The 24027-nt window shown below is 57.1% G+C and overlaps 2 protein-coding genes across 6 annotated transcripts in view; both read right to left on the bottom strand.

The window, feature by feature from the left end:
- Nucleotides 1-2520: 2520 nt before the first annotated feature.
- Nucleotides 2521-10891, bottom strand: MTG2 (mitochondrial ribosome associated GTPase 2). 5 transcript variants are annotated; one of them, XM_031433518.2, is made up of 8 exons: nt 10863-10891; nt 8763-8937; nt 7939-8108; nt 6311-6458; nt 5619-5734; nt 4903-5121; nt 4534-4672; nt 2521-3824 (listed from the first exon to the last, which is right to left on the bottom strand). In XM_031433518.2, the coding sequence occupies exons 3-8, from the start codon at nt 8101-8103 to the stop codon at nt 3430-3432; spliced, it is 1182 nt and encodes a 393-aa protein (XP_031289378.2). In that variant the 5' UTR covers nt 8104-8108; nt 8763-8937; nt 10863-10891; the 3' UTR covers nt 2521-3429. The 5 variants fall into 5 exon arrangements, with proteins under 5 accessions (XP_031289378.2, XP_064353013.1, XP_064353011.1 ...); XM_064496943.1 differs by lacking the exon at nt 10863-10891 and adding an exon at nt 10158-10835 and having other exon boundaries at nt 7939-8105; XM_064496941.1 differs by lacking the exon at nt 10863-10891 and adding an exon at nt 10498-10834.
- A 731-nt stretch (nt 10892-11622) lies between these two features.
- Nucleotides 11623-24027, bottom strand: part of SS18L1 (SS18L1 subunit of BAF chromatin remodeling complex) — a 28545-nt gene continuing 16140 nt past the window's right edge. Inside the window, exons 6-11 of the mRNA XM_064496945.1 lie at nt 23205-23366; nt 22815-22919; nt 21891-21983; nt 17204-17323; nt 15360-15487; nt 11623-13944 (exon numbers count right to left, since the gene is read on the bottom strand). Of these exons, the coding sequence (XP_064353015.1) occupies nt 13918-13944; nt 15360-15487; nt 17204-17323; nt 21891-21983; nt 22815-22919; nt 23205-23366 (635 nt within the window). The 3' untranslated portion in view covers nt 11623-13917. The remainder of the gene's footprint in view (nt 13945-15359; nt 15488-17203; nt 17324-21890; nt 21984-22814; nt 22920-23204; nt 23367-24027) is intronic.

Consider the following 24027-nt stretch of genomic DNA (forward strand, 5'->3'; position numbering starts at 1 on the left):
GGGTCAAGGAGCACTCCCCAAACTCACATCTACTGGAACCTTGGCAGGTGAACTTACTAGGAAACAGGGTCTTTACAGACGGAATCCGTTAAGGATCTCAAAGGGAGGCCCCCTGGGCCCCAAACCCAATGACTGGTGTCCTTACAAGAAGCAGGGACAGAGACACAGGGAGAAGCCACGTGGAGACAGAGGCAGACACGGGAGTGATGCAGCCACAAGCCCAGGGCCCCCCAGGCCACCAGGAGCTGCAGAGGCAGGAAGGACCCTCCTCTGACCACCCCCCCCCCCAAGGGAGCACAGTCCTGGGACACCTGGATTTTTTTTCCCTTAACGGAGGTGCTGGGGATTGAGCTCAGAACCTTGTCTATGCTAAGCATGCGCTCTACCACAGAGCTACACCCTCCCCGCCCCAACAACTTGACTTTGGACTTCTGGCCTCCAGCACTGGGACACAACAAAATTCTGCTGTTTTAAGCCCCCCAGTTTGTGGGACTTTGTTACAGCAACTGGAGCAGATGGACAGGTTTGATTAAACTTAATTCAGAGCAGATGCACTACCGCCTCCCGCCCCCAGCACCATGGCCCCGTCCCAGGAAGGGGCCAGGCCTGGGATGACGACATGTGTCCCAGGGAGCAGCAGCTCTGTGCCAGGGCTGCAGGGCCTCGGGGTGGCTCCTGGGCCCAACTCTGCAGGAGCTGCTCACCCAGGAGCGAGGCCATCAATCCCAGATGTGCTGAGCTGGAGGCCCCAGGCCCCTGACCAGGCCACCCTCAGAGGGATGGGGAAGCCCCACCCTAGGGCTCATTTTGCACCTAAGCTATGTAACCATGCGAATCAGCCTGAGATGCCCCACACCACTGCGCGGCTCAGATCCTGTGGTGGGCAGTATAGACGCTTGTCTTCCCTTCATGGGGCCTGTCACCCGCCAGCAGGCCAGCCCAGGCTTGGACACAGGCTGCGGGCCAGTAGGGACCAAGAGGGCAGAGGGAAGCTGTGAGGCTGGGGGCTTTTGCGGGCTGCGCAGCCCCTTCCCTGCATCCTACTGGCCAGGACCACGATGAGGAAGGGGTGCCCCTCTGCAGAGACAGAGGGCGGGAAGAGAGATTTCCAGAGCGGGGTAGGGGTAGGGCAGGGGCAGCACCCAAAGGCCCCTCAGAAGCCTGGAGGTTGGTACCTAGAGCAAGTGGACACAGGAGCCCTGGAAATGGGGATCCAGGCCTCAGGGGAGCCAAAAACTGGGGAATTTAGGAAATTCTGCACTTAGGACCCCGACTCTCAGAACTGCTTTCAGAGAGGCCGCAAGTAGCCAAGGATGGCCTAAGGCAGACGCTGAGAGGACGGCGACTCCATCAACAGGAGAAAAGCGAGAGGGCGAGGAAACGAGGGAGGCGGGGCAGCCTGTGCCCGCTGCGGGAGGCCGGAGGACACCAGAGAGGAAATCAGGGGACAGCTGGCGCTGGGGCAGCAGGGACGTGGGACCACAGGGAGGAGTGCAGCTGGGACAGAAGCACTGCTGGGTGAGAGGAAGTGAGCCACGGAGGCCCGGGGCCACGCTGGCTCCAGAAGAAGGAGGCCAGACGAGGCGGCCCAGCCCCAGCCCACAGCCCACGCCACGCCGCCCGGTGCGCACCTGGGGAGAACACAGGGAGGGTGATGTGGCAAAGCCCCTGTCCCAGGGCGAGGAGTTGACAGGCGGTGCCCCCGGCGGGTCCACGTCCACGAAGCAAGAGCTGATCAGACTTCAGAGCAGCCCGCCTCTCGTGTAAATGGCTGTCAGAGGCGGGCCTGGCGCGCAGGGGCCCAAGGGAGGCAGGACAGGGCTTCCCTTGGTGTGCGTTCCAGCTCCCACCCCCTGCCTTTCAGACATGGCTCCAAACTGAAAGGCACCTAAACGCACCTGAAGTCAGCCACCACTCACCATTCATCCCACAGTTGTTTATCAGCACCTTCTCTGCGTGAGGTCCTGAGGCTGCTGCGGGCACAGCCAAGAACAGGACAGAGACACTGCTCTCTGGGGCTCTCCTGCCGTCCCACGAGTGCCCCGTGACGGGTCAGCCACAGGGAGGCGTCCTGAGTGTCTCCCCCTCTGAAGATGAGTGTGGTGGGGGCCCAGCAACCAAGATGAAAGGCCATGGATAATTAACGCTACTCAGACCTGGCTTTACTCCATGAAATCCTTTGTGATGGCCTGAGACAGAGAGCAAATAGATGCAAAGCCCGTCTCTGGTTCCCAGAACACAAGGGCCTCTGAAACTACAAGACATGAAAATAAGGCTCTGGGTAAAGAACTCCTGTTCTGGCTGCAGATTTGATGTCAGATCAAAACTGAATTGTTCCTGAAAGCTCGGGCGCTGGCGTATTACTGGAGGCATGCCCAGCCCCTATGTGCAGAAAAGACGTGGCCTGAGCGTGCCCAGCAGCCCTGCTGCCGCGGGGCTCTGAGGCCCCAGAGGCCCGGGGCCCCTTGTGCTGACAGCCCTCTGTCCCCTCCACCTCTCCCTCAGGCCCTCAGGGACACATCAGAGGCAGCAGACTTTATTTGGGGGAAACAGAAGTCCTGGACTATTTTACTGGACCTGCAGGCCGGCAGCTGCTGTGCAGTCAGGGGACACGGGGACACGAGGACACAGCGGCGGCCCCGTCAAGGCCTGGAGCCACGCGGCAGCCTCGCAGTTGCCGTCACTCTGGCCGTGAGGTAAATCTGACCTGGAAGACCCAGGGGTTCTCTGAACCACCGGAGCGGTCAGTGGGGCCAGGGCCAGCATTCTCTTCAGGTCACAAGGACAGTGGAGCACAAATCCAGCCCCACAGCATCTCTGGGAGATGGCGCCTGTGCTTTCTCGCCACTCCAGCCACCACGGGAGACGGAGCTCGACTCCCTGCCCGCAGCTAATAACCCGCTCGCTCCTACTGAGCAGGTCAGTGTCCCTGGGTCGGATATTGGGAGCATTCAGTCGTGAAGCCTGGCTTGCGCGGAGTGCAGCGCCGTGGGGACAACGTGGGGGTGGGGGTGGCCCTGTCGCTGCCTTCAGACGGCGCTCCCGCACCTTCAGCGCTCAGCGCCAGTAAACACTCCCTGTCCTCCAGCCTCATGCAGCAGACGAGCATCAGGGCGAAATGCGCTCCGCGGGGTGTGTCAACCTCTGTGATAGCTGCCACCGCCCGGGCCAATGTTGGGAATGCGGCTTTGTCCGCTGGGCTGTCTTCTGTGCACTCGGCAGCTTCGGCAACACCAGCCAGCTGTGTGGTCCCTGCCAATTAGCGGGGGCCCAGGGCAGGGGCGCGGTGGTGGGGGGAGCCCCAGGCTGGCGGGAAGGCGGATGCACCAACACCTCCGAGTCTTTGAAGCACCTTTCTCATCTCCACCCAGTGCTGTGCGTTCCCAGTCGGTGGCCTGGGTGGGCGAAGGCCCCAGCAACCCCCTAGCGCTACCAGCGGAGCGGCTGGTGGCCGAGCTCCAGCCCCACGGCCACATGGCCGTCGTGCAGCTCCTTCAGACGCAGCAGCAGCTCCTCCAGGTTCTCCCCGGTGGCCGCAGACAGAGCGATGGCCCCCTGGCCCAGGCGGGCCCGCAGCTGGGGCAGCCTGGCCCTGGCCTGAGGGAGGTCGATCTTATTTGCCACAATGGCATGAGGCCTGCGGGACAGGCCTTCTGCGTACTTCTCCAACTCCTGCTTGAGGTCGTACACCTGCGTCCAGGGCTCCGGCACCGAGAGGTCCACCACAAACAGGAGGAAGGGGCAGCGCTCGATATGCCGGAGGAAGGCGAAGCCCAGGCCCCTGTTCTGGTGTGCACCACGGATGAGGCCGGGGATGTCGGCCACTGCGAGGAGACAGAGGGAGGGCTCAGGAGGGACACCCGGGGCCTCGGGGGTCTAGGACTGCCCCCTAAGGAATGCCTTGCGGCTGCTCTTCCAACTCACCACCTCATTGGCTCATCCGGCCAACTGCCATCCGAGGCGGTTTGGCTTCCCGTCTTGCTTTGAAATATTTGGGTGGCAAGCCTGATGACAGATCAATCTAATAAGAACTATTTAACACATTCCAGTCTTTCTGGCTTCAAAATGACTCAAAAATGGAAAAAACAGCTTCCTGCAACCTATTAATAATTTGATTACTGATTAAAATTATCAGAGTCCTTTGCAAATATAAAGTGCTACACAAAACACACTGCCAGCAGGGCTGCTATTTTTAATGGGTACATTGTCTTCTGGAAAAAGCTTTCTTCTCTCCGAATGGCACAGGGGGAACTTTCTCCATCACACACTGTCCGCCTGACGGACGCTGCTGAGCTGCTCGCAGATGAGAGAGGGTAACAGAGGCGGTGGAAAGGGATGATTTCCTCAGGTTTGAAATTTAAACTCAAATTCCTGAACTAACAGATGCCTGGGGGAGGGGTGGGAAGCAAATCTGAAACCTGATTTTGATGGAGAACCACAAGTTTCAAATGAAGAAAATGCTACGCGCGGTTACACAAGCATCGCTCTGAATGGCACCCCAGCCCCGCCTCCGAGAGAGCCCGGTGGCCCTACCTGCGATCTGCTGGTGGTCCTCGTAGTGAACGACCCCGACGTGGGGGTTTAGGGTCGTGAACGGGTAGGAAGCCACTGCGGGCTTCGCATTGGAAATGGCCTGGAGAAGTGAGGACTTCCCTGCGTTGGGGAACCCAACCTGGGAGAGAGTAAGGACGCTCTGTCACTGCAGAGTCTGCAACTGACCAAGGCCGGGACCTCAGGACAGAGGACAATGGGAGGAGGCGTGCTGGTGGAGGAAGCCCGCTAACCAGCCCTCGCTCTCTTCCAGGCTGGTGGCGTGACCCGCACCTGGGACAGCAGGCGTCCTCCCACTCAGCATGTGGAAGGTGCCAACGCCTCCCGCCCGGGGCTTCAGGTGACACCCACCATCCCAGCATGGGCCACTGTCTTGAGCTCCAGGAAGAGGACGCGCTCCTGGCCGGGCTGCCCGGGGGTACAAGTCGTGGGTGCGCGGTTGTCGTTGGCCAGGAAGAAGCGGTTGCCCTTCCCTCCTGTCCCGCCCAGAGCTGCGATGTATTCATCGCCCGGGTGCGAGAGGTCAGCCAGGACTTCACTCCCCTCCTTCACCAGTGTGCCCACGGGGACCTAAAAAATAACAAAGTGCTTATCAGGAAACCAGGAGGAGAAGGGGCAGGACTGAGCGCCCCTTCACAGAGGCACAAAGTCCCAGGAGAAGGTCCTGGCCCTAAAGGGACCCTGCAGGGCTGCCTACACCCAGGCACTCCAGGCACACCACGTACACCACATACACTGCTTTTCCAAACCATGCTTCTGGAACATCAGGATGAAGAGAAGCATCTGGAAAACGAGGGAAACGCTGAGGGAGGCACAAGCTATCCATTCACAGGGAGGAGCCCCAACAGGGTCGGGGCAGGGGGTGCTCGTGGGTCCCCTTTGTGAAACACAATTGTCTGATGATTTTGTGAGCTGGTCACACACGCATGTGGTATGAAATCAGCACAAAGTCCTGTCCGGGGTTGCTTTGGGGAGGTCAGGTGTATTTCAAGCCAAGGGAGGGCCACCCCGACCACATGGCGGGACCCGGGAGCCGGAACGGGACAGTGGGCTCTGCAGCCACCTACCCGGATGTGCAGGGGCCTGCCGCTTCGCCCAAAGCAGTTCTTCCTGCCACCATCCTCCCCGTCGAGTCCCTGGTACCGCGACAGGACCGATGACAGCGACTTCACCTGTCGGTCAGCTAGAAGTCAGAGCAAGGAGCATCACCTTCCTCTGTGCTCACAGCAGAACCATCCCCTGTGGTTAGTTTCTCTCGTTCAGTCCAAGAACGTTCAGAACGCACATGGGAACGTGGTGTAGTGTGATCTTTTTAAAAAGTGAAATTCTTACTTTAAAAAAATACTACAATTTCCAAAAAATTCTAAATTACCCATGATGTCATTACCAATCTGAAACTAGCTGTACTTTATCATGTTGGGAGTGGCTACTTGGTGTACTGGTTTACTGGTTTGCTGACGCCGGAGGCCGTCATGCCCTCTGCCCTCACTGAGCTGGGAGCCAGCTGAAGCCTCTGACAAACGGAACCAGAATGGTGGATCCCCAGCAGTAAATTACCTCATGCTCCTGAAATTAAAAACAAGCAAACCATCTACACTGGTTTCCAGTGGATTATTTAGTTGTGAACGTCCACAGAATTTAATACAAGGATGCGTCCACATCAACTTTTGAATTCAAATTCCTGTTGGGATGAGAAGGTGAGAACATCCCCCGAGACGTGCAGACACAGCCACCTCCCCGCGCCACCCCAGGCACCTGCCTCTCAGGATGACGGCGCCGCCGCTGCCTCCGTCGCCACCGTCGGGGCCTCCAAACTCCTTCCGGGGTTCGCTGTGGAAGCAGGTCACCCCGTCGCCTCCGCGCCCCCCACAGACAAGCACGCGGCGGTGGTCCACAAAGTGCCTTTTCTGCAGAGAGTATAAGGCACGCTGGTCTGATCAGCCCTGTAGTCCTTTCGAGAACCAAGCAGCCATTTGAAATGTCCCTTTTTTACCTGTGACAGGCTTTAATTAGAAGCTAATGGTATTAATATCGCTACTGTCTCCTAAAACGCAAATACAAGAAAGAGTCCCCACAAGTCACAGCTATTTGTGGACAAATCTAAATCAAACATGCAGACGTGAAACGTCGGCAGCACGGAAGACGCACCCCAGTGACGAACTTGACACCAACCTAAATAAAACCCGGTTGAGGAAATACTCCTTAAGTAAAGTGTCTTCCCAGCTTTTTTCAAAGAGAAACACATCTGTGAACTAACAGGTCTTTACTAACGGAGAGCTCTGCTCCCAGGAGGAGACGACGAGGGTGAGGGTGAGTCCCCGGGATCAGCAGGCTCCCAGCTGGGAAGAACTAAACAGGACGTGTTCGCTCGTTAAATGTGGTAACGCAGACCCGTACCTGAGAGCAAGCTTGTCTCTAGGTCCCTAAGGGAGACACAACCCACCCAAAGGTCTGGAACTAACCAGGTGAGCGTTCAACAAACACTCACTCACAAGTCCAGCTGCCTGGCGTGCCAGGACGCAGCTGCGGGGAAGCGCCCAGGCGCGGTGTCCCCACCTGCTTCTGGCAGGTACGCACAGGGAGACGGGGTGGGGCCCAGGGCGGCGGGATTTCCATCCACTACTCCTTAAGCAGATTTTTTTAGAAGTACACAGTACTTCTTAAGATGCTCTAGCACCACCACGTGGAAAAACCATGAATTACTATTTCAGAAACTCAGCGTCTAATTCTGAACATAATTGAAATCAAGTGGATGTGAAAAAGGCACCACTGATGAGCGCTGCACGGAAGGTAAAACTTTAGACCCATTTTTTTCCGGGAAGAGACAAAATGTGGGGAAACTTGAGATCTGAGCCTCACCCACCGACTGCCAAGGACTTTCCCACAGCAAGTGCTGTCGTCCTCAAGAGGCTTATCCGGAGCCCCCCTCAGGCAGAGACAAAGCGGGCCACAAACACGCAGTTCCTTAAATTCAATTAAAGATCATTCACGTCTTAAATAGAAGGTTCTGGCAAACAGAACAAAAAACGTGTAAGGCTTTGAGAACTATAAAACGAAAGGCCTATGTCCCTGGGTGTCGTAACTTAAGGGCCACTCACATACAGGAGGGTCTCAGACACAGGCTTGGGGAACAAGCACCCGCGTGCCCTCCTGGCGAAGGGAGAGCCGCTCGGCACTTCTGGTGCTTGGAGCCCCGTCCCAGGTCCGCTGTAGTTCTCAGGTCACAGAGCATTTGGCACCCACGGGCCTTCACCTGATCTCCTCATTTTCAAGGCGCTCCGTGCATCCCTTCAATAACCTCACTGAGACAAGACCATGAGAGCTCACACACGTCCTGTGCCTTCCGAGGGTACTGCAGGCAAACTCCTTCAAGGGCAGAGGTCTCACCAGTTTTTTCTCAGAGAGCAGTTTCTTTCCGGGGGATCCCTGGTGCTTGGCGCAGTCCACACAGCAGAGCGAGAACAGCCGGGGGGAGGCGGGCCGCAAGGTCCAGCATCCCAGACCCTCCAACACGGCCCGGGGGCTTGCTGAGAAAAGCCTCAAAGATGCCATGGCTCCTTAACAAAAGGCAAATTGGCAAAATAAGGCATCTAGTGCTCATAGCCACATGTGGCCAGTGGGTACCAGATTGGACAGCACAGATTAGAACATTTCCACCATTCCAGAAAGTTCTGCTTCAAACAGAAACTGAAAAGGCAAAGATGTGCATAAGCCTAGGAAGAGATTCAAAATATAGAAAGCAAAACTTGATAGAATTAAAGAGAGAAACAGATCATTCCATAGTGATGGTAGGAAACTGTTAACACTGCTCTCTCTGGAAGAAGTTGAAATGCACAACAAGCAATCAAAAACAGTCCGAGACTAGAAAATCCAAACAGCGCTTACCGACAGTCTTGATCTAGCTGACGCTTACAGGCCAGCACACCCAGCAACTGCAGAACCTACACTGTCTGCAGGTGCACGGGGAGCACTCACTAGGACCGTACCATGGCTCATACAAGACGTTTCAGTAAGTTTAAAAGGACAGGAATCACACATACTGAGTGTATTCCCTAACCGCAGCAGAACGGAAGTCAGTAAGTACAATGTATCTAGGAAAACCCCAGCTACCTGGAAATTAAACAACACTTCTGAACAATTCAGTAAGTAAAAGAAATCAAGCAGAAATTTAAAAAGATTTCAAACTGAATGACAATGAAAGTACAACTTACCCAAATTCACGGGGAGCAGCTAATGCACTGCTTAGAGGGAAACTTGGCTCTGAATGCTTCTATCAGTAGAGAAGAAAGAACTAAAATCAATAAGGTAAGGTTTCAAGTCAAGAAACTGGAAAAGAAGTGCAATCTGTCCCAGCTGTGCTGAAAACCAGGCTTCTCGACACAAAACCTGAAGGAGACCAATGGAAGAGGTGATCAGTTAATTGGAAAGCCAACCAGAGACCTGAACTCTGAATCCTGACACTCTGAATCTTGGAGTACTTCCTCCTTTTTGCCTCTTCAGTTTGTTTGAAAAAACCTGCTGAGCACATGCATGGCTCTCCCCTGCCAGGGGAACAAGTCCAGCTTCGTCTCACACTGCTCTCAGGTCTTTCTTTCCCTCCTAACGCTATGCTTGTGCTGTCCAGTAAAGTAACTAATAGCCACATGCGCTAAGTTTAAATTAACTAAAAATTTTTAAAAATTGATTTAACTTTTAATGGAAGTACTGGGGATTCAACCCAGGACCTCCTGCATGCTAGGCATGCACTGAGCTATACCCATCCCCCCTAAATTAAAAACTTCAAACATAAACATTCAGTCCCTCAAGCCACATTTCCAGTGCTCATAGCCACATGTGGCCAGTGGGTACCAGATTGGACAGCACAGATGAGAACGTTTCCACCATTCCAGAAAGTTCTGCTGGACAGCGCTGGTTGTTACTGTGCCGTGGAAGCTCAGAAAAATGAACTCAGAACTCCTCCTAGGAGCATCTGTTCCCCGGTCCCAGTTCAGTGGAGCATAGAGGGTGGGGGCGGTGAAAGCCCAGGGTCCAGGGCAGGACGCAGCTCACGGCCACAGGACAGAGCTTTAAAAATGCTGAGGGGCTCTTGGTGCGTGCACGGGCTCCACTCTGTTCTATAAAGTGTTCTACACATTATATTTGCCAGGAGCCACCTTTAAATTATTTCTACAGCAATTTTAAAATGTATTCCTTACAACAACCCTAGGAAGGGTAATCCTGCATGCTGGGGATTTTCCACTTGCTTTTCTAGGACCCCTTTCCACCCTGCTGTTTCAAGAGCCTACCCAGCAAGGCTACCCTCACTACCTCGCCCTCAGCCAGAGGCTGGAGGAGGAGCAGGAGGGCGGGACGCTGACCCCCTGCCCTTCTCAAATCCCCAGACTGAAAGTCACACCTCTAGTCTGTAATGCTCTCTCCGGGTCCTGGTGACTGCCCCTCCTTTACCCTCTGGGTCGAGAGGTTGGAAGCAACTCCACCATCACCAGCTCCAGGATAAAACACCAACTCTGCTGCTCCCCTGCACCCTCCCTCTGACACATGTAGCGCCTTTACAAACCCTCCTTAAATTATCCTAAGGGGACGGCGTCATGATTTCTGACCCTTACATGTTAATGTTCATTTTAAAGCGGCGGAGGCTGAGACTCAGAGGATATCCACTTGCTCCTCAAGTCACACAGCGTCCTCCGGCACAGCGCTGCACCTGCACTTCACAGGACTCGTCTCACTGAGGGATGCTCACGCGACCACCGCCCAAGGGAACCAAGGCAGGATCATTTAAAAGAATCAACCTTGTGCGCCTTAACTTCTGACATATTTTCTCTGCTAAAACATCTGCCTGAGAAATGACCTGCATTTAAAACAGCGTCCTCCTTTCCCCTTCTCTCAGGAAGGGTCCTCTCCTTCACAAAGACCCACTCTGGGGACGCGGCCCCGAGAGCGCCTCACCCGCCTGCGCGCCGGCGCACACCGCAGACCGGCGCACCGAGCGGACCGGCACCGAGCCGTCTCACGCGCGAAGCCCACCGCGGACCGGACGCAGGCGCAGGCAGCCGGCCCGTCCGAGAGCGGCGCTCGCAGCAAACGCCGCCCCTGTCGGGTGACGGCTTCACCACGGAGAGGACACGATGAAGCAACATCCAGCGGGACCCCAGTCCCGGGAAGTCTGGAACCGGCCGGCCGTGCGCTCAGGCGAGGCAGAGCCCGAGCGGGGCCGCGGTCCCCAGGGGGCGCTCAGCCCCGCGCCGCGTCGCCCGCCCCCGCGTCCCCAAGTCCCCGGCCGCCCGGTTCCCCGCCCGCGCGCCCGCACTCACCCTCGGAGGGCACGTCACTTCCGGGGCCAGGCCTCCGCTTGGACCACTTCCGGGGTCGGCCCCGCCCCAGCGCGCATGTGCGGAGGGCCCTGTCCCTACCCGGTGTGATGGTCCTGCTCCTGGTTCTGGTACTCGTCCGCACCCAGAGGGCCAGGGTCCTGTGGGCGGCGGGCCCGAGGACGGCCACACCCCCGTCACCCCAGGAAAACTCACTTCCCGGGCTGGTTTTCGAAGAACCAGTTTATAAATCGATTACACCAAAAGCATAAACAACCTAGACGCCAAACTCCGACCGAAAAAAGAAACGAACTCATGGGATGATTGTCACAGGGCGCGTGTGCTCACGAATAAGACGACCTGGACTGCTCGGTACACGGAAGCGGAGGCCCGGCCTCCCTGTATCCGAGCCCGGGGTCGCCCCGCGGTCAGGCCTCGTGGGAGAAGCCCGGCCGTGCGCGGTTATGTCCCCCGAGTGCCCGGACTCCCCTGACCCCCGAGGAGTGCCCGGGCTCCCCTGACCCCCGAGGAGTGCCCGGGCTCCCCTGACCCCCGAGGAGTGCCCGGGTCCCCCTGTACGCACCCCACCCCCCAGTGACCGGACTCCCCTAACAGTCCCGAGTACTCCCCTGTCCTCCGCCCCCCCCCCCGGCCCCCCCACTGCCTGGTCTCGGGCGGCTGGGTCTAGCGCCCACCCGCGGGGGCCCTCAGCTCGCCTCACTTCGAGAGCGGTCATTTCTCAGACCCCCACCTGCTAGGCGTCGGGGCAAGAGGAGGAAGACTAGCATCGGTTCCCAAGTCTTCCTTCCACCTTCACTGGCCTCCACCGTGGACGTAGTCGTGTAAAAGCAAAACATCAACCACGCTGCACAAACAATTCATTTTAGCCTAAGCTTTTGCAAACATTCATGTTACAGAAGAGAAGATATCATACAATTAATGAAAAAGAACTGCTGGCATCACCTTTCCCCACGATATTACATAAAAATGGACAACACATTAAATAAACATTCTGTTATTAATCATTAAATATATTAACACCCAAAATCATGTATAAATTAAGAAATAAATGTACAAACTATTTCACAAAGTGCTTTTTAAAATATATACACAACATTCAAGAAATTTCTTAATGTAAGACATTTCAGATTGAAGTTCTGGGATAAGTTTTTTAAGTGTCCTTTTCCTTCAAAAAGTATTAATACAGCACTTACAAAGAAAAAACATAAAAGGCATGTTCCACATTGGCAAGGAACAAAAATTAACTATTTTCACAGTTATCTGAAATGTTTAACATTTTCAACAGGGAAAGTTTAATCCCCGATTCGGTTTGCAAATTAGTTTTATGAAAACTCTCAGGAAAGAACAGAACCAAATCAAGGGAAGTGACTCCCTAAATGAAACTGCTAGTGTCTGTGTCGTTCAGTGGTTAAGAATTCTCATTTCAGTCATTTAATATAGACATGTATTTGTAAGCCCTTACCAGTGTTAAGGGTTTCTAAAACCCGTATGTCTACAAAATTAACACTTCCATCCCAATGTAGGTGTGATTCTGTCTCCACAGAAGAGGGAGAATGTCCTAGAATAGGACTTGTACCCGACAGGGACTGTCTTTTTTCTGAGCCGTGATTCTTTATCTGTAAAACGGCAACAGTCATTGTGTCCGTATTTCCCAGCATGGACTGTCAGGGTTCGTCCCAGCAAAAAGCATTCAAATCCAGATAAAGAACTACTTTAAACTCTTAAAACAGAAAACTTAACAGTTGAAAACATCCTCAGTAGACCTGACAGATCAAGAACTTGATATTTTTGTATTTTCCTGGTTGTCTTGGAAATAAGTCAGCATTTAGCCAAAGATGTTTTTAAATGATTCACAGTAAATATGGATATTATCAACTAGTGAAGGTTGATAAAATGTCCACATGACTTATTAGTGAAATGTAGAATTTTTCCTTCGAACTGACTTTTCCACATGAGCTGTCTTTAATGTCTGCACAGGATTTAAATGGGATTTAATGTCCTAGGAATATAAGAACACAATAAAATCAGCGGTGTTCCTTTTAAAAGTGAGGTGTGAATTTCGGATATCCCTAAAAGGAACGCCTGCTCGATGATCTGAGTAAGTAGGTCCTGGAAGAAATAGTATAAAATAAACAGCATGCCGTCTGTTTGGAAAATTTGACATCAGTACTTTAAATTATAAATTTAGAATTGGGCATGTTAAATATTAAAATCCCAGAAATGACCGTCAGATAAACAAGATCCAAAGCCGAAGTGATTTTAGAGAACTACCCTCTCCTCCCTTCAGCTATTCCACTCTCCCTAGGTTAAGCTGATCGTACGTTCGTATTTACTTGGGAAACAGTCATTGATCCCTCTTTACCTTTTAATACAAAAACATGTAACTTTTTGGGTACACAGAATTGGTGAGAGACAGGTGACGGGTGAGCTCTGGAAACAACGGTTCACAGCCTCCCCAGATGAAGCACGTTTATCCTTTCCATTGTGTAACAGAAACTGACCCAAAGCACAGAAGATGCCTCCTGCCCCGTCCCCCTGCCCCATCGAGGCACAGGAAGAGGCTGCCATCCAGGGGCCGTGCGCAAGTGTCCAGCTGCAGTGTGACCAGTGAAGGACAGCTTTACACACAGCACAAGTGCGTGAGGAAGAGTCAGACCTGAGGTCTGTGTATGTGAGTACGAGGACTGTGGCATCTTGTAGGTGTCCCATGCCTGGGCACAGAACACTCTGATGACAAAAGGACCCCTAAAGCTAGCTAGAAACACTGGGGCGGGGGCGGGGGACAAAAGGGACCAGCTCTCCGTCGTACGGACGCACACCACTATACACAGCACCAAACACGTCACACCATCAGCGCACGTCTTGCACCAGAGGTGCACACTCAGCGTCATGCCCAGCAGGAGGTGTGCACGTCTCACATGCAGACGCCGCGTGGGACGGAGGTGCAACCCATGGGTCACAGTTCATTAGAACTGTCCCCAGCCTGTCCATCCCCAGGTGGACATGCCATCGCGAGACTCCACAAGAACGCTGTCCCTTACTGCTGGTAATTTCCGTACTGGCCCTGCAAGAGACCAAGACACCGATTACACCTCAACAGTCCTGCGGAAGAGTCTGCACCCGAAGGGAAGATGGCCCCCCGCCCCCGCCAGCACCCAGGTGGGAGATGGAAGGGGGCATAAAAGGCAAGTGACAAACAGCCTCTGCCAGTTTCCATGGGGCAGGCAGGTAACTGCCCTTCTGAACGCCACCGTCCAAGCTGCAGCTACTGGTTTAGATCAGGGAGGGGGGTGTTCGTTCAAGCCGTCACACAGCAGCTCAGGGCGGTGGGTGGGCCAGGTGCCTCACATCGCTTCTGCACCCTGACCCTGCCACGCACAGGATGCCCGCTGCTGGCTCCCAGTGGCAGACAACCTTGGCGCTGCCTCCAAGACTCAATGTCCTGTACGCCCACAAGGAGCATCCGAGCTGCGTTCTTGAAGGCCAAAGACGTTTGCTTCCCGAAGACCCTTCCCTGGGCCTGTTGACTTGGTGTCGGAAACTCTTTAGGTATGACTGTTGCATTCTCTCTCTTTAGGGAGCAGAGCTAGAAGCGTTCAGAAAATAAAGTACAGGACCTTACCTACTCAGTTCCCTGGGAAAAGCACCCATAGTCTATGTGGAGCCTTGACATTTCATTGGCCGTGTCAACTGTCACTAGTGTCTCTGATCCAGCACAAGAAGCCACCAGTGGGCTTTGGCCAAGGGCTCTCTTCAAAGGAGGCTCCAAGAATATGCCCAGGATAATTCTCCTGCCCCGAGCTGTAGCCACCGAGCCTCTTCCTCGCCATCTCCAGTGTGGCAAACCTGGTGGCCTCAGGACCTCTGCACAGCCTCCCCGTGGCTGGCTCACTCCTACCCTCGGTTCCTGGCCCTCTCGTTACCTGTGAAGGGCAGACCCTCGCCATTCTGGGAGCAGGAGAGGCTCTGCTCAGGTCTGACGCCCTCGCTGTCCCCTCAGCAACGCCAGGGCCCGACTCACTGTCACCTCAGCAGAGAGGGCCTCCCCGACCTGGGCTAAGCCAGCCCTGCCACCTGTGTCTTGTCCCCTTGCCCCTCCGGGTCCTCCTCCCAGAACCACCGCCGCTGCTCCAACGCGGGCCCCCTGAGCGTCCGCTCTGTCGGACCAGATACAAGCTCTGACTCTGTCTGGTGGCCGGGGTCCCCCAAGCCTGCGGCAGACACTCGACGCTGCCGGGCGCACGGGAACACCTGAGGGACGAGCCTCCGACAGCGAGTTTAGGAAGTGAACAGCCAGCAGCGTCTGACGGGCACACACGGAGACGCAACTTCTAGACCTCACAGACTCAGAGAACGGACGTTCCAGCAGGGACCCCGGGAGCCAACTCGCCCGCCTCACTGGCCCTCGCGACCGCAGGGGAGACCGTCTCACGCCTGGCACACAGGGGCCCGCGCTCTGGAAACACACGGAAGGCTTGCCTGCTCGTAGCCGTAGGGCCGCTGCTGCTGGGCGGCCGGGCCGGTCTGGGCCGCTCTGTAGCTCCCGTACTGCTGGCCCTGCCCCTGCTGGTAGCCGGAGTACTGCGAGGGGGCGCCCTGCGCGGGCCCTGGAACACACACAGGCCGTGAGGCCGCCGGCGCCCCGCCCAGGCCGCCCAGGGCGGGCCCCCCACCCCCACCCCCACCCCCACCCGGACGGGGCTGGGGGCCGCTCTTAGCATCCCGGCGCCTGTCCTGGTGGTCACTGCAAACGTGAGGTGAATTCACAGCAAATGGCGAAGGCACACAGCAGGCGGAACAGTTCAGTGGAGACTGGGGGGAGGCTCTGGGAAGAACTGATGACACCAGCGTTCCTGCCTCATGTGAATCGGAATCACCTGTGAGCCCAGTTCGCCGCCTCACACGTGGGGCCACGCTGATGCCCCACCTTGCCAAAGCCTCCCAGGTGACTCCACGGGGGAGGGTGCAGACCCACCGGCCTGGACGTGCGGTTTGGGGAAGGACGGCGTTTGAGTTGAACGAGGATGTTTCCGGGGGTGGCGGAGGGACGCCTTGCACCCACTGAACTCGCCCTCTCGCTGAACTGACACCTGCTCGTCTAGGTCAGGCTGGAGGACGGCTGTTACTGGGGTGGGCTTGTGAGGCCGTCCCCCTGTGGGGAGTCAGGACGTTGCCCTCCGGAGACAGAAACGTCAGAGACACTCTGGGCTCTGGGGGGCACAGCCCAGCACCTCTCGGGAGAGGGTCAGGGCATGACCTGCAGGCAAATGGCCAGGGTGCACTGCTTCAGGTCCACCCGCCTAGGGAGACCAGAGAGGGCTCTGGTCCTGGTGGCACGTTGCTCTGTGGGGCGGCCGGACCCCGGGGAGACTAAGCCTACATCCTGCTCATCTCCTCCACAGGACCGGGCATCTCCTGGAGCTCACTAAGCTCCCCTAGCCCACTTTTCTGTCCAACGGGCTCCCCTGGCCCCTTCCCACTCTGGGAGCCCTCCCTGGTGAACCAAGGCCGACGGAGGGCCGGGCGCTTCCAGGCGCTGCTGTCAGACGGGCCACACATGCACTGAGCCAGGTGAATGTCAAGTGGGACTGGGCTCAGATGAGGTCCACCTGCCCCTGGACTGTTCTCCAGTAACAGGAACCACGGCTCTTTGGGGAAGTGGCTGCTTCCAACACTGGGGGGAAAGCTGTGGCCCCAGAAACAAGAAAGCACTCAAAGCCTGGGGTGCGTCCCAGGGACACAGGTGTCAGCTGGATGAGCTCCTGAGAGCAGGGCTGGGACAGTCTGAACAACAGAATAAAGGAGTGTTGGATTGTAACCCAATGTGTAAGATCAGTAACCGCCAACGCCTACCAGCAGAAATAAACGATTCACAACTAAGCGAACAGGGAGAGACCCATCTTCCCAAAGATGAAATCCAAACAGTCTGTGTAGACAGTGCCCCCTTAAGTGGGGCTGGACTCGGTGACCCCGGAGTCTGGAGGGGGAAAGGGAAGGTGCAGCCCCACGGTCGGCAGGCCCGGCGACACCCGCGACCCAGTGACTGAGGTCAGCCTCGGCAGAGACAAGCCATGCCAACCGAGGTGATGCCAAGGCCCTCCACCCCTGTGGTCTTTCCAAAACCCAGAACCCAAGACCACCCTGAGAAGAAGGCCAGGCAAACCCCACCTCAGGGGGTCTTCGAAGTGCCCACCCAGCCTTCCTCACATGTGCCAAGGTCAAGAGAGACAAGGAAAGCCGGAGCTGCCCCAGCCCAGTGGCACCCCGGGAGCCCGGGGCTGAGTTCTGTGGGGCCCGGGTCTGCAGGGGACGGCACCCCTCACCGTAGCCTTGCTGCTGCCCGGGGTAGCCCTGCTGGTTGGGGTACTGCTGCTGGGAGTACGTCTGCTGCTGGGCCGTGCCCTGCTGGTACCCCGCCTGCTGCTGGCTGTACTGGGAGTTTCCTGCAGAGGGAAGGAGACACGAGCTCGTTTCCGGAGAGCAGCAGTGGCTCCGTCGTCCTGGAGGCGCGGGCAGCGCCGGGACCCCGAGACCGAGTCCGCCGTGCAGCGCCTCTTCCTTCCCACGACAGTTCAGATGTTTCGTTACACTTTCTCTTACTGTCTTACAGAGAGACAAACACACGGCCAAAATGAAGCAGTTAATGCAATCAAGACAAAGGCCAGCAAGCCCCAAAAGATACACCGGAGTCCTGACCTGGGAACCCGTGAATGTGTCTTTCCTGGAAACAGGGTCTTTGCAGATGTAATTAGTTAAGGGGGGCCCCCACCCAGTGACCCACCAACCCACTGACTGGTGTCTGTTTAAGATTCAGACACAGACACAGGGAAGGCTGGGTGACGGCGGAGGCTAGGGCCCTGGAGGTGGACAGAGCCCAGGATAGCGCTTCCCTCACAGCCCCCGGAAGGATCTGAGTGGCCACAGGGCTAGTCTCTGATTTTCAGTGACCATCAATACTGAATACTTTTAATTCGATTTCTAAACAGGCAGATACACTCACGTGATTCAGAAATGTGAAAACAAACCAAGTCCACCACCAAGTCCACCTTGGAGGGGTCCAGGGAGGAAGGCAGGCACCTCCAGCCTGCCCAGCCCCAGCCTCACGGCCCCCGCCCTCTCCGCTGCTGTCCCGACCCAGCACCCCTCCAGAGTCGCTCCCGGCAGGGAGTGTCAGCGCTCACTCTCGGCGCACTTTGTTTTCACTCAGAAGGGGCACCCAGATACCTGATGCTGCACACCCGGCACGACCCAGGCGACCTACCACAGCTGTGCCCCCGGACATGTCACGGGACAACAGCTCTGTCCAGCCTTTGCTGCTGCAGACGTCTGGGTGGGGGGGAATGCTGTCGGGACTTCAAGGGTCCTGCAGGGGGCTCCGGGGTGGCCCCAAACCCCTCGTCCGGCCCGGCTGGGTCGGCCATGCCCTGGCCCCTTCCAGCCGCTGGCCCTCCACGTTAGTGCCTTTCACTCCGGGGCCCGCCTCCCGTGAACAACCCCAGGACCGGCCACCCGTGCCCACGGCTTCCTCATCCCGCTGGGGGACGAATCCAGTTCCTAGGAAGTTCTTTCTGTCGGCTTCAGTGTCCCCCTCACCACTCCCGCCCACAGCCCTGTCCGCCGAGCGGCCGCAGGCGGTCTGTGCCCCCGACGCGACCCAGCACGCCGCGTGCTGAGGGCGCCAGTGCCGCGGACACGTGTGTGGCCCCGTGCAGCCGGCGTGAACACGAGGGTGGGGCTAAGCGCCTCCAGCTCCAGGAGGAGGCCGTGCCGGCTGCCACACCTGCCTCAAAGGAAGTTACTGAATGTCTTTGCAAACTCCTCATCAATCACAGAAGGCAAGAATTTGTGACCCAAAACGAGGTGCAGAAACATGCGCTTCAGGCTCCGAAGGGCTTGTCCCGGGCGACTGTCCGCGGGACGCTCTTAGCTCTCAGGACCTGCTGGAACGGAGCCGCGGAGGCGCAGGGCGCGCAGGGCTGGGGAGGGGCTGCAGGGACCAGCCCCACGGGGCCGAGGGCTGCCTGGGTGGGACCTCTCCTCGCGGCACTGACACCCAGGCGCTCAAACGCCCGCCGCAGCAGACTCTGAATTTCACACGTGTGACTGTTTTTAAAATGGCTGAAACCAGCAAACATTCATCCACTTCAAGTGTGGCTGCTCGGGGTGCCTGGTGAAATGGAACCTCACGGGCAGCTGCCACCCACTGACAGGTCAGGGCCCTGCAGTTACGAGGCCTCAGACCTGGAGCCGCACTGCTGGCGACAAGACCTGGACTCATGGGCCCCCTCCCCAGGACCCACCTCCCCGTGGCCCCTGGCCGCAGCTGCCCTCCGCCATGTCCTGCCGTGAGGGGCCCCCTTTCGTGGGCACGGCCCGATCCCTCGAGCCTCCTACACGTGCGCCACTGGCACAAGCAGCAGCCAGTCAAGGGCCCGAGAAGCTGCCCGTGCGCCTAGGGTCCTGCCCCGGGGCCTCGTTCTCGAGAAACCTCCAAGGTGATGGGCACGTGGTGTGCAGAGGCGGCTCGCTGACGCCATTGCCAACAGTGAGAGCTGAGGTGAAAGGCAGCAGGTCCCCTGGAGGACAGCGTCAGTGGTGCCCAGGTGTTCATGGGGGGCTACAGGTGCGCTTCCTCTGGTCGTGACTAAAGGCAAGACTGACCGCCACGCAGATGGCTGCCTGCATCGCGGTGCGGGAGAAAGCTGAGGAAAATCCACCTGTTCACGGAGAACAGCCAACACGCAGCCAGCCAGTGTGTGAGAGCGGCGGGGGGCGCGAGCTGCTCGTAAACAACTTGACTTTGAGATGCTTGAGCTCCTCGGGTCCCTCGTCTTACACTCGTCACAAGCGTTCTAATCCAGCCAGGTCACTGCACCTGCTCCGGGCACAGGCGGGGCCAGGGTGTGAGGTGCCCGCCTGGCGGGGGGACAGCCCCGGGTAGAGTCCTTAGGGAACCGACTCCCCGGCATCAGGTTGGTCTGAGCGCGTGTCCGGGAGCCAAGACCCACACGTGTGAACACAAGACGCCGCACGGGGAAACACAGGTGAGTGACCACAGCACAGCCTCCAGGGTGACTTCCCCCGTACTTCCCAGACTTTCTACACTCTCCTACCATGTGTAACCAAGAGTCAAAGCTGTGCTTCGGAAAACAGTACAGAAGTTCCTCAAAATGTTAACAACGGAATGACCACATGATCCAGACCCTCCAGCTCCAGGGACTCGCAGGCAGACCCTGCTTTACTGTGCTGCGCAGATAACCGCAGTGCGGCTCCAGGTCCGAGGCCTCGCGCAGCTCAGCGGTAGAGCACAGGCTTAGCATGCACAAGGTCCTGGGTTCAACCCCCAGCACCTCCACTAAAAAAATAAATAAACCTAATTACCTCTCTCCAACCCCATTAAAAAATTTTTTAAAAAACCAAAAAAACTGAAAGTTTGAGGTGACCCTGCATCGCAAGCAAGTCTGTTGGGGCCATTTTTCCAACAGCATTTGCTCCCTTCATGTCTGTGTCACTTTGGCAATTCTCCCAACATTTCAACCTTTATTTATTATTACGTTTGTTACCGTGATCGATGATCAGTGACCTTTTATGTTACTACTGTAATTACTTATTTGCTTTTCATTTTTAATAAGATATGTATACTTTGTTTTAGACATAATGCCACTGTACTCTTCACAGACTATAAACCAAAAATTCACGTGATTGGTTTTATTGCAATATTCACTTTATTGCGGTGGTCTGGAACCAAACCCGCAATATCTCAGAGGTCTGCCTGTGCCCTAAAGAACTAAAAGCAAGGTCTCCAAGAGTTATCTGTAAACCCATTTTCACAGCAGCATTATTCACAATAGCCAAACGGGGGGAGCAACCCCAGTGTCCATTGACAGGTAAATAGATGAGCAAAATGTGGTCTAGACATACAGCGGAATGTTATTCAGCCTTAAAGAGGAAGGGGGTTCTGACACCTGCTACAACACGGATGAACCGTGAGGACATTATGCTGAGTGAAACAGACCAGTCGCAAAAAGGCAAATACTGTATGATTCCACTTACATGAGGTGCTGAGAATAGTCAGAATCTGAGACAGAGTGGGTGCCAGGGGCTGGGGAGGGGAAGTGCTGGGGGGTTAGTGTTTACTGGGGCAAAGTTTCAGCCTGGGAGCATGAGAAGGTTCTGGAGGTGATGGTGGTGGTGGCTGCAGCACAATATGAAGTGCTTAATGCCACTGAACCATGCACTTAAAAATAGCTAAACAGTAAATTTCATGTATTTTTACAATTAAAAAATGCCACCAAAAAAGTCACATTTTCAAGTCACCCGTTTTGTATTTATTGTTTGTTTTTTCCTCTCTAGGGCCTTCCTGGAGCAGTTAGGTTTTCCCACCACTGACCAGGGAGGCTGGGATCGGAGCCGGCTGACCTCACATCCCCCGTGTTTCGGGGCCTCCTGAGGGTGGGGGGAGGTACCCTCACCCTACGGCCTGGGTCTAGCTGGCACCCACTTGGGAACAGACTATGCCTGCTTCTTCCCAATTCCGTACTTGGTAACGTCACTTTGGCGACTTTAAGTCAGCCGGCGGGGACCTGGGTGAACGCTCCAGACCAGGGCTTTCCATCTGGGGAGCCACTTCCAGCTCGCCCTGCCTCACCCTCCGGCTGCCGAGGCCCCACCCAGAGATGCGCCTTACCTGGCCAGCAGGTGTTTGAAGACACATTCCGGCCACACTCAGCACAGCAACACGCCCACGGGTACTGCCTGCCTGGCTTGGGAGGTGGGGGCTGGGGGAGAGGTTGCCCGGGTCCCTGCCGTCCACCTTCCCGCCTGCTGAGTTTGGAACAACTGATGGTCTTGACTGAGGAGCCCTGAGACCAGCTCACAGGCCCCAGGCTGGCAGCTGGACCCGGTGGTGGGTTTGCTTTACGAACACACGGGCGAGCAGGGACGCAGTGCCCAGCCTCCATGCCCACAAAGCCCGCATGCGACACGCCCCGGGCGCGGCGGCGGCCTTACCGCCCTCGTAGTAGTGCTGCGTGGGCTCCTCAAATGGCCGGTCGTAGCTCTGCTCTGGGTAGGACGACTGCTGGTAGGCGTAATCGCCGTGTCCTGCAAGCAAACGGGGGTGCCGTGCGGTCAGCGAGGCCCCCAGCCACCCAGGCCCCGGAGTGACAGCTGTGAACACAACGGTCGGGTCAGGAGAGCTCGGGCTTGGCGCCGGTCTGGTTCCCCACAGACAGAGCCCATGCTGTCAGGCAGCCGCAGGTCCCTTGCTTGAAAGTGCAGGTGGCCACCCTGCTCCTCAGGGAGTGTGCAGACAATGAGCCTCAGTTCACAGAGGACAGAGGACACTCGGTGCCTCACACGTGATACACACCAGAGGCTGCTGGCTTTAACGTTGCTGCAGGTCCCCATCCCGCCGCCTGCTCCTGCGGGTGTTCCGTCAGGGGCGCCCGGCCCCTCGTGAGGCCTGGTCTCCCTTACGTGGAGCAGCCAAGGCTGGCCCTGCACTGGTCTCAGTCACCTCCCCGCCGCCCACTGTCTGACCGTCACATGGTTCCCTGACTGGGGGTCCTCCCCAAATCCCACCCATCCTCTGTGGCCACTTTAAATGCCCCCAACATAAATCCGGGGGCTATTTGAAGGCACTGAAAGGTGATGTGGAAACAGAAAATGACCTGCAGAAACCGTAACGGAGCAGCTGGGAGGTGAGTGTTAGGAGACACGACAGCTCAATGTGCCCCTTCCTGGAGGCACTTCCCAACGTGATGGAACCCCCCCCCCCTTTTAGGACGTTCATATCCTTCCACTCAGGGGACTACACACCCCGCCCCAAGGAGGCCAGTGGCTGCAGGCTGTGCTGGGAGCCTCCCTCTGCAGGCACTGGCCTGCCCCACGCCCTGGGGACCCTGGGTGGGTGACGGGGCAGCGGGGCCTCACCGTCGGGGTAGTATGGCTGGCTCACGGGCTCCGAGGCGGCCTGGCTGTGGCCGTACTGCTCGCCACCGTAGTACTCTTCCTGGCCGAGGTACTGCTGCGATGAGCCTGTGGGGGGGCAGCAGGGCACGTCACCCTGGACCCGGGAGCCTCCCTGACGGGCCACCCTCCAACCAGAGGACACCCCACGGGGGCCCCACGGAAAACTGGGCAGTCTGCTTTCACGCGCCGCCCCAGCCCCAGCCCAAAGCCCAACCAACACCGATCCCCAGGGGCTCCCGGCTGGCCTCCAGGAACAGCGCAGGCCTTGAACGCCTGTGTAACTCCATAGCCCCCACATATCCTCGCTCATCGCCAAAGAACTCCCCTGGCTCCGCGCCCCGCTCCCCTCACCTTGCTGGGAGGGCCGGTAGGGCGCCAAGGGCCGCTGCCCCATCATGCTGCTCCCCTGCCCGCTCGGGCCCATCATGGCCATGGACTGGCCCTGGTAGTGCTGGCTCCCGCCCTGGGCCGAGCCGTAGTGGGACGAGGCCGCCTGCTGGTGCATCATGGACACTGGGCGACATGACAGACCCCGAATAACCCGAGAAGCCCCCGGGGCGGCATCCTCCCCCCACCCAGCCCCACCGCTCTCCTCCAGGCCGGGCCATCCCCGCGCCCTGCCCTGTCCCTCAGGAACCGTGAGACTCCCACCCACCTGCCCCCAAGCCCCCAAGGCTGGTCCCGGGGAGCCCGGCACCTCGCCCGTCCCCAGACTCGGGCCTGTCCTTCCATGTAACCCCTGCCCGCAACCCCCTGGAGCAGCGTGCCCAGCATGGCAGTGGGGGAGCCACGTCAGGCAAGTGAAAACAAACAGGGGGCATCTATCTCAGTGACACGCTCTATCTGACTCAATATGCTCAAAATAGATTGTTTCCAACCCGCAGTGAACCTAACGAGAACGGGGGACATACTCACGTCTCCTTTATCTGTGCTAAGCCTTTGAAACCGGGCGTCTGACACTCATGGGCACCCCAGTCTGGACCTGATGCTGCCCAGGTGCTCAGGGCCCCGAGCGGTCACCGCAGTGGGAGGCCCACTCGTGGGGCCCCTGGGCCTGCCCTGCATGCTCCCTGCTCCTGTGCACTGGCCATGCCGTGCCCCCACCTGTCCTCCCAGTGAGGCGAATGCCACCCCTCCTCAGAGCTTCCCTGAAGCTGCTGCAGGGAACAGCCTA

The sequence above is a fragment of the Camelus dromedarius genome, chromosome 18 (genome assembly GCF_036321535.1).
Source record: "Camelus dromedarius isolate mCamDro1 chromosome 18, mCamDro1.pat, whole genome shotgun sequence".
Classification (NCBI taxonomy): domain Eukaryota; kingdom Metazoa; phylum Chordata; class Mammalia; order Artiodactyla; family Camelidae; genus Camelus; species Camelus dromedarius.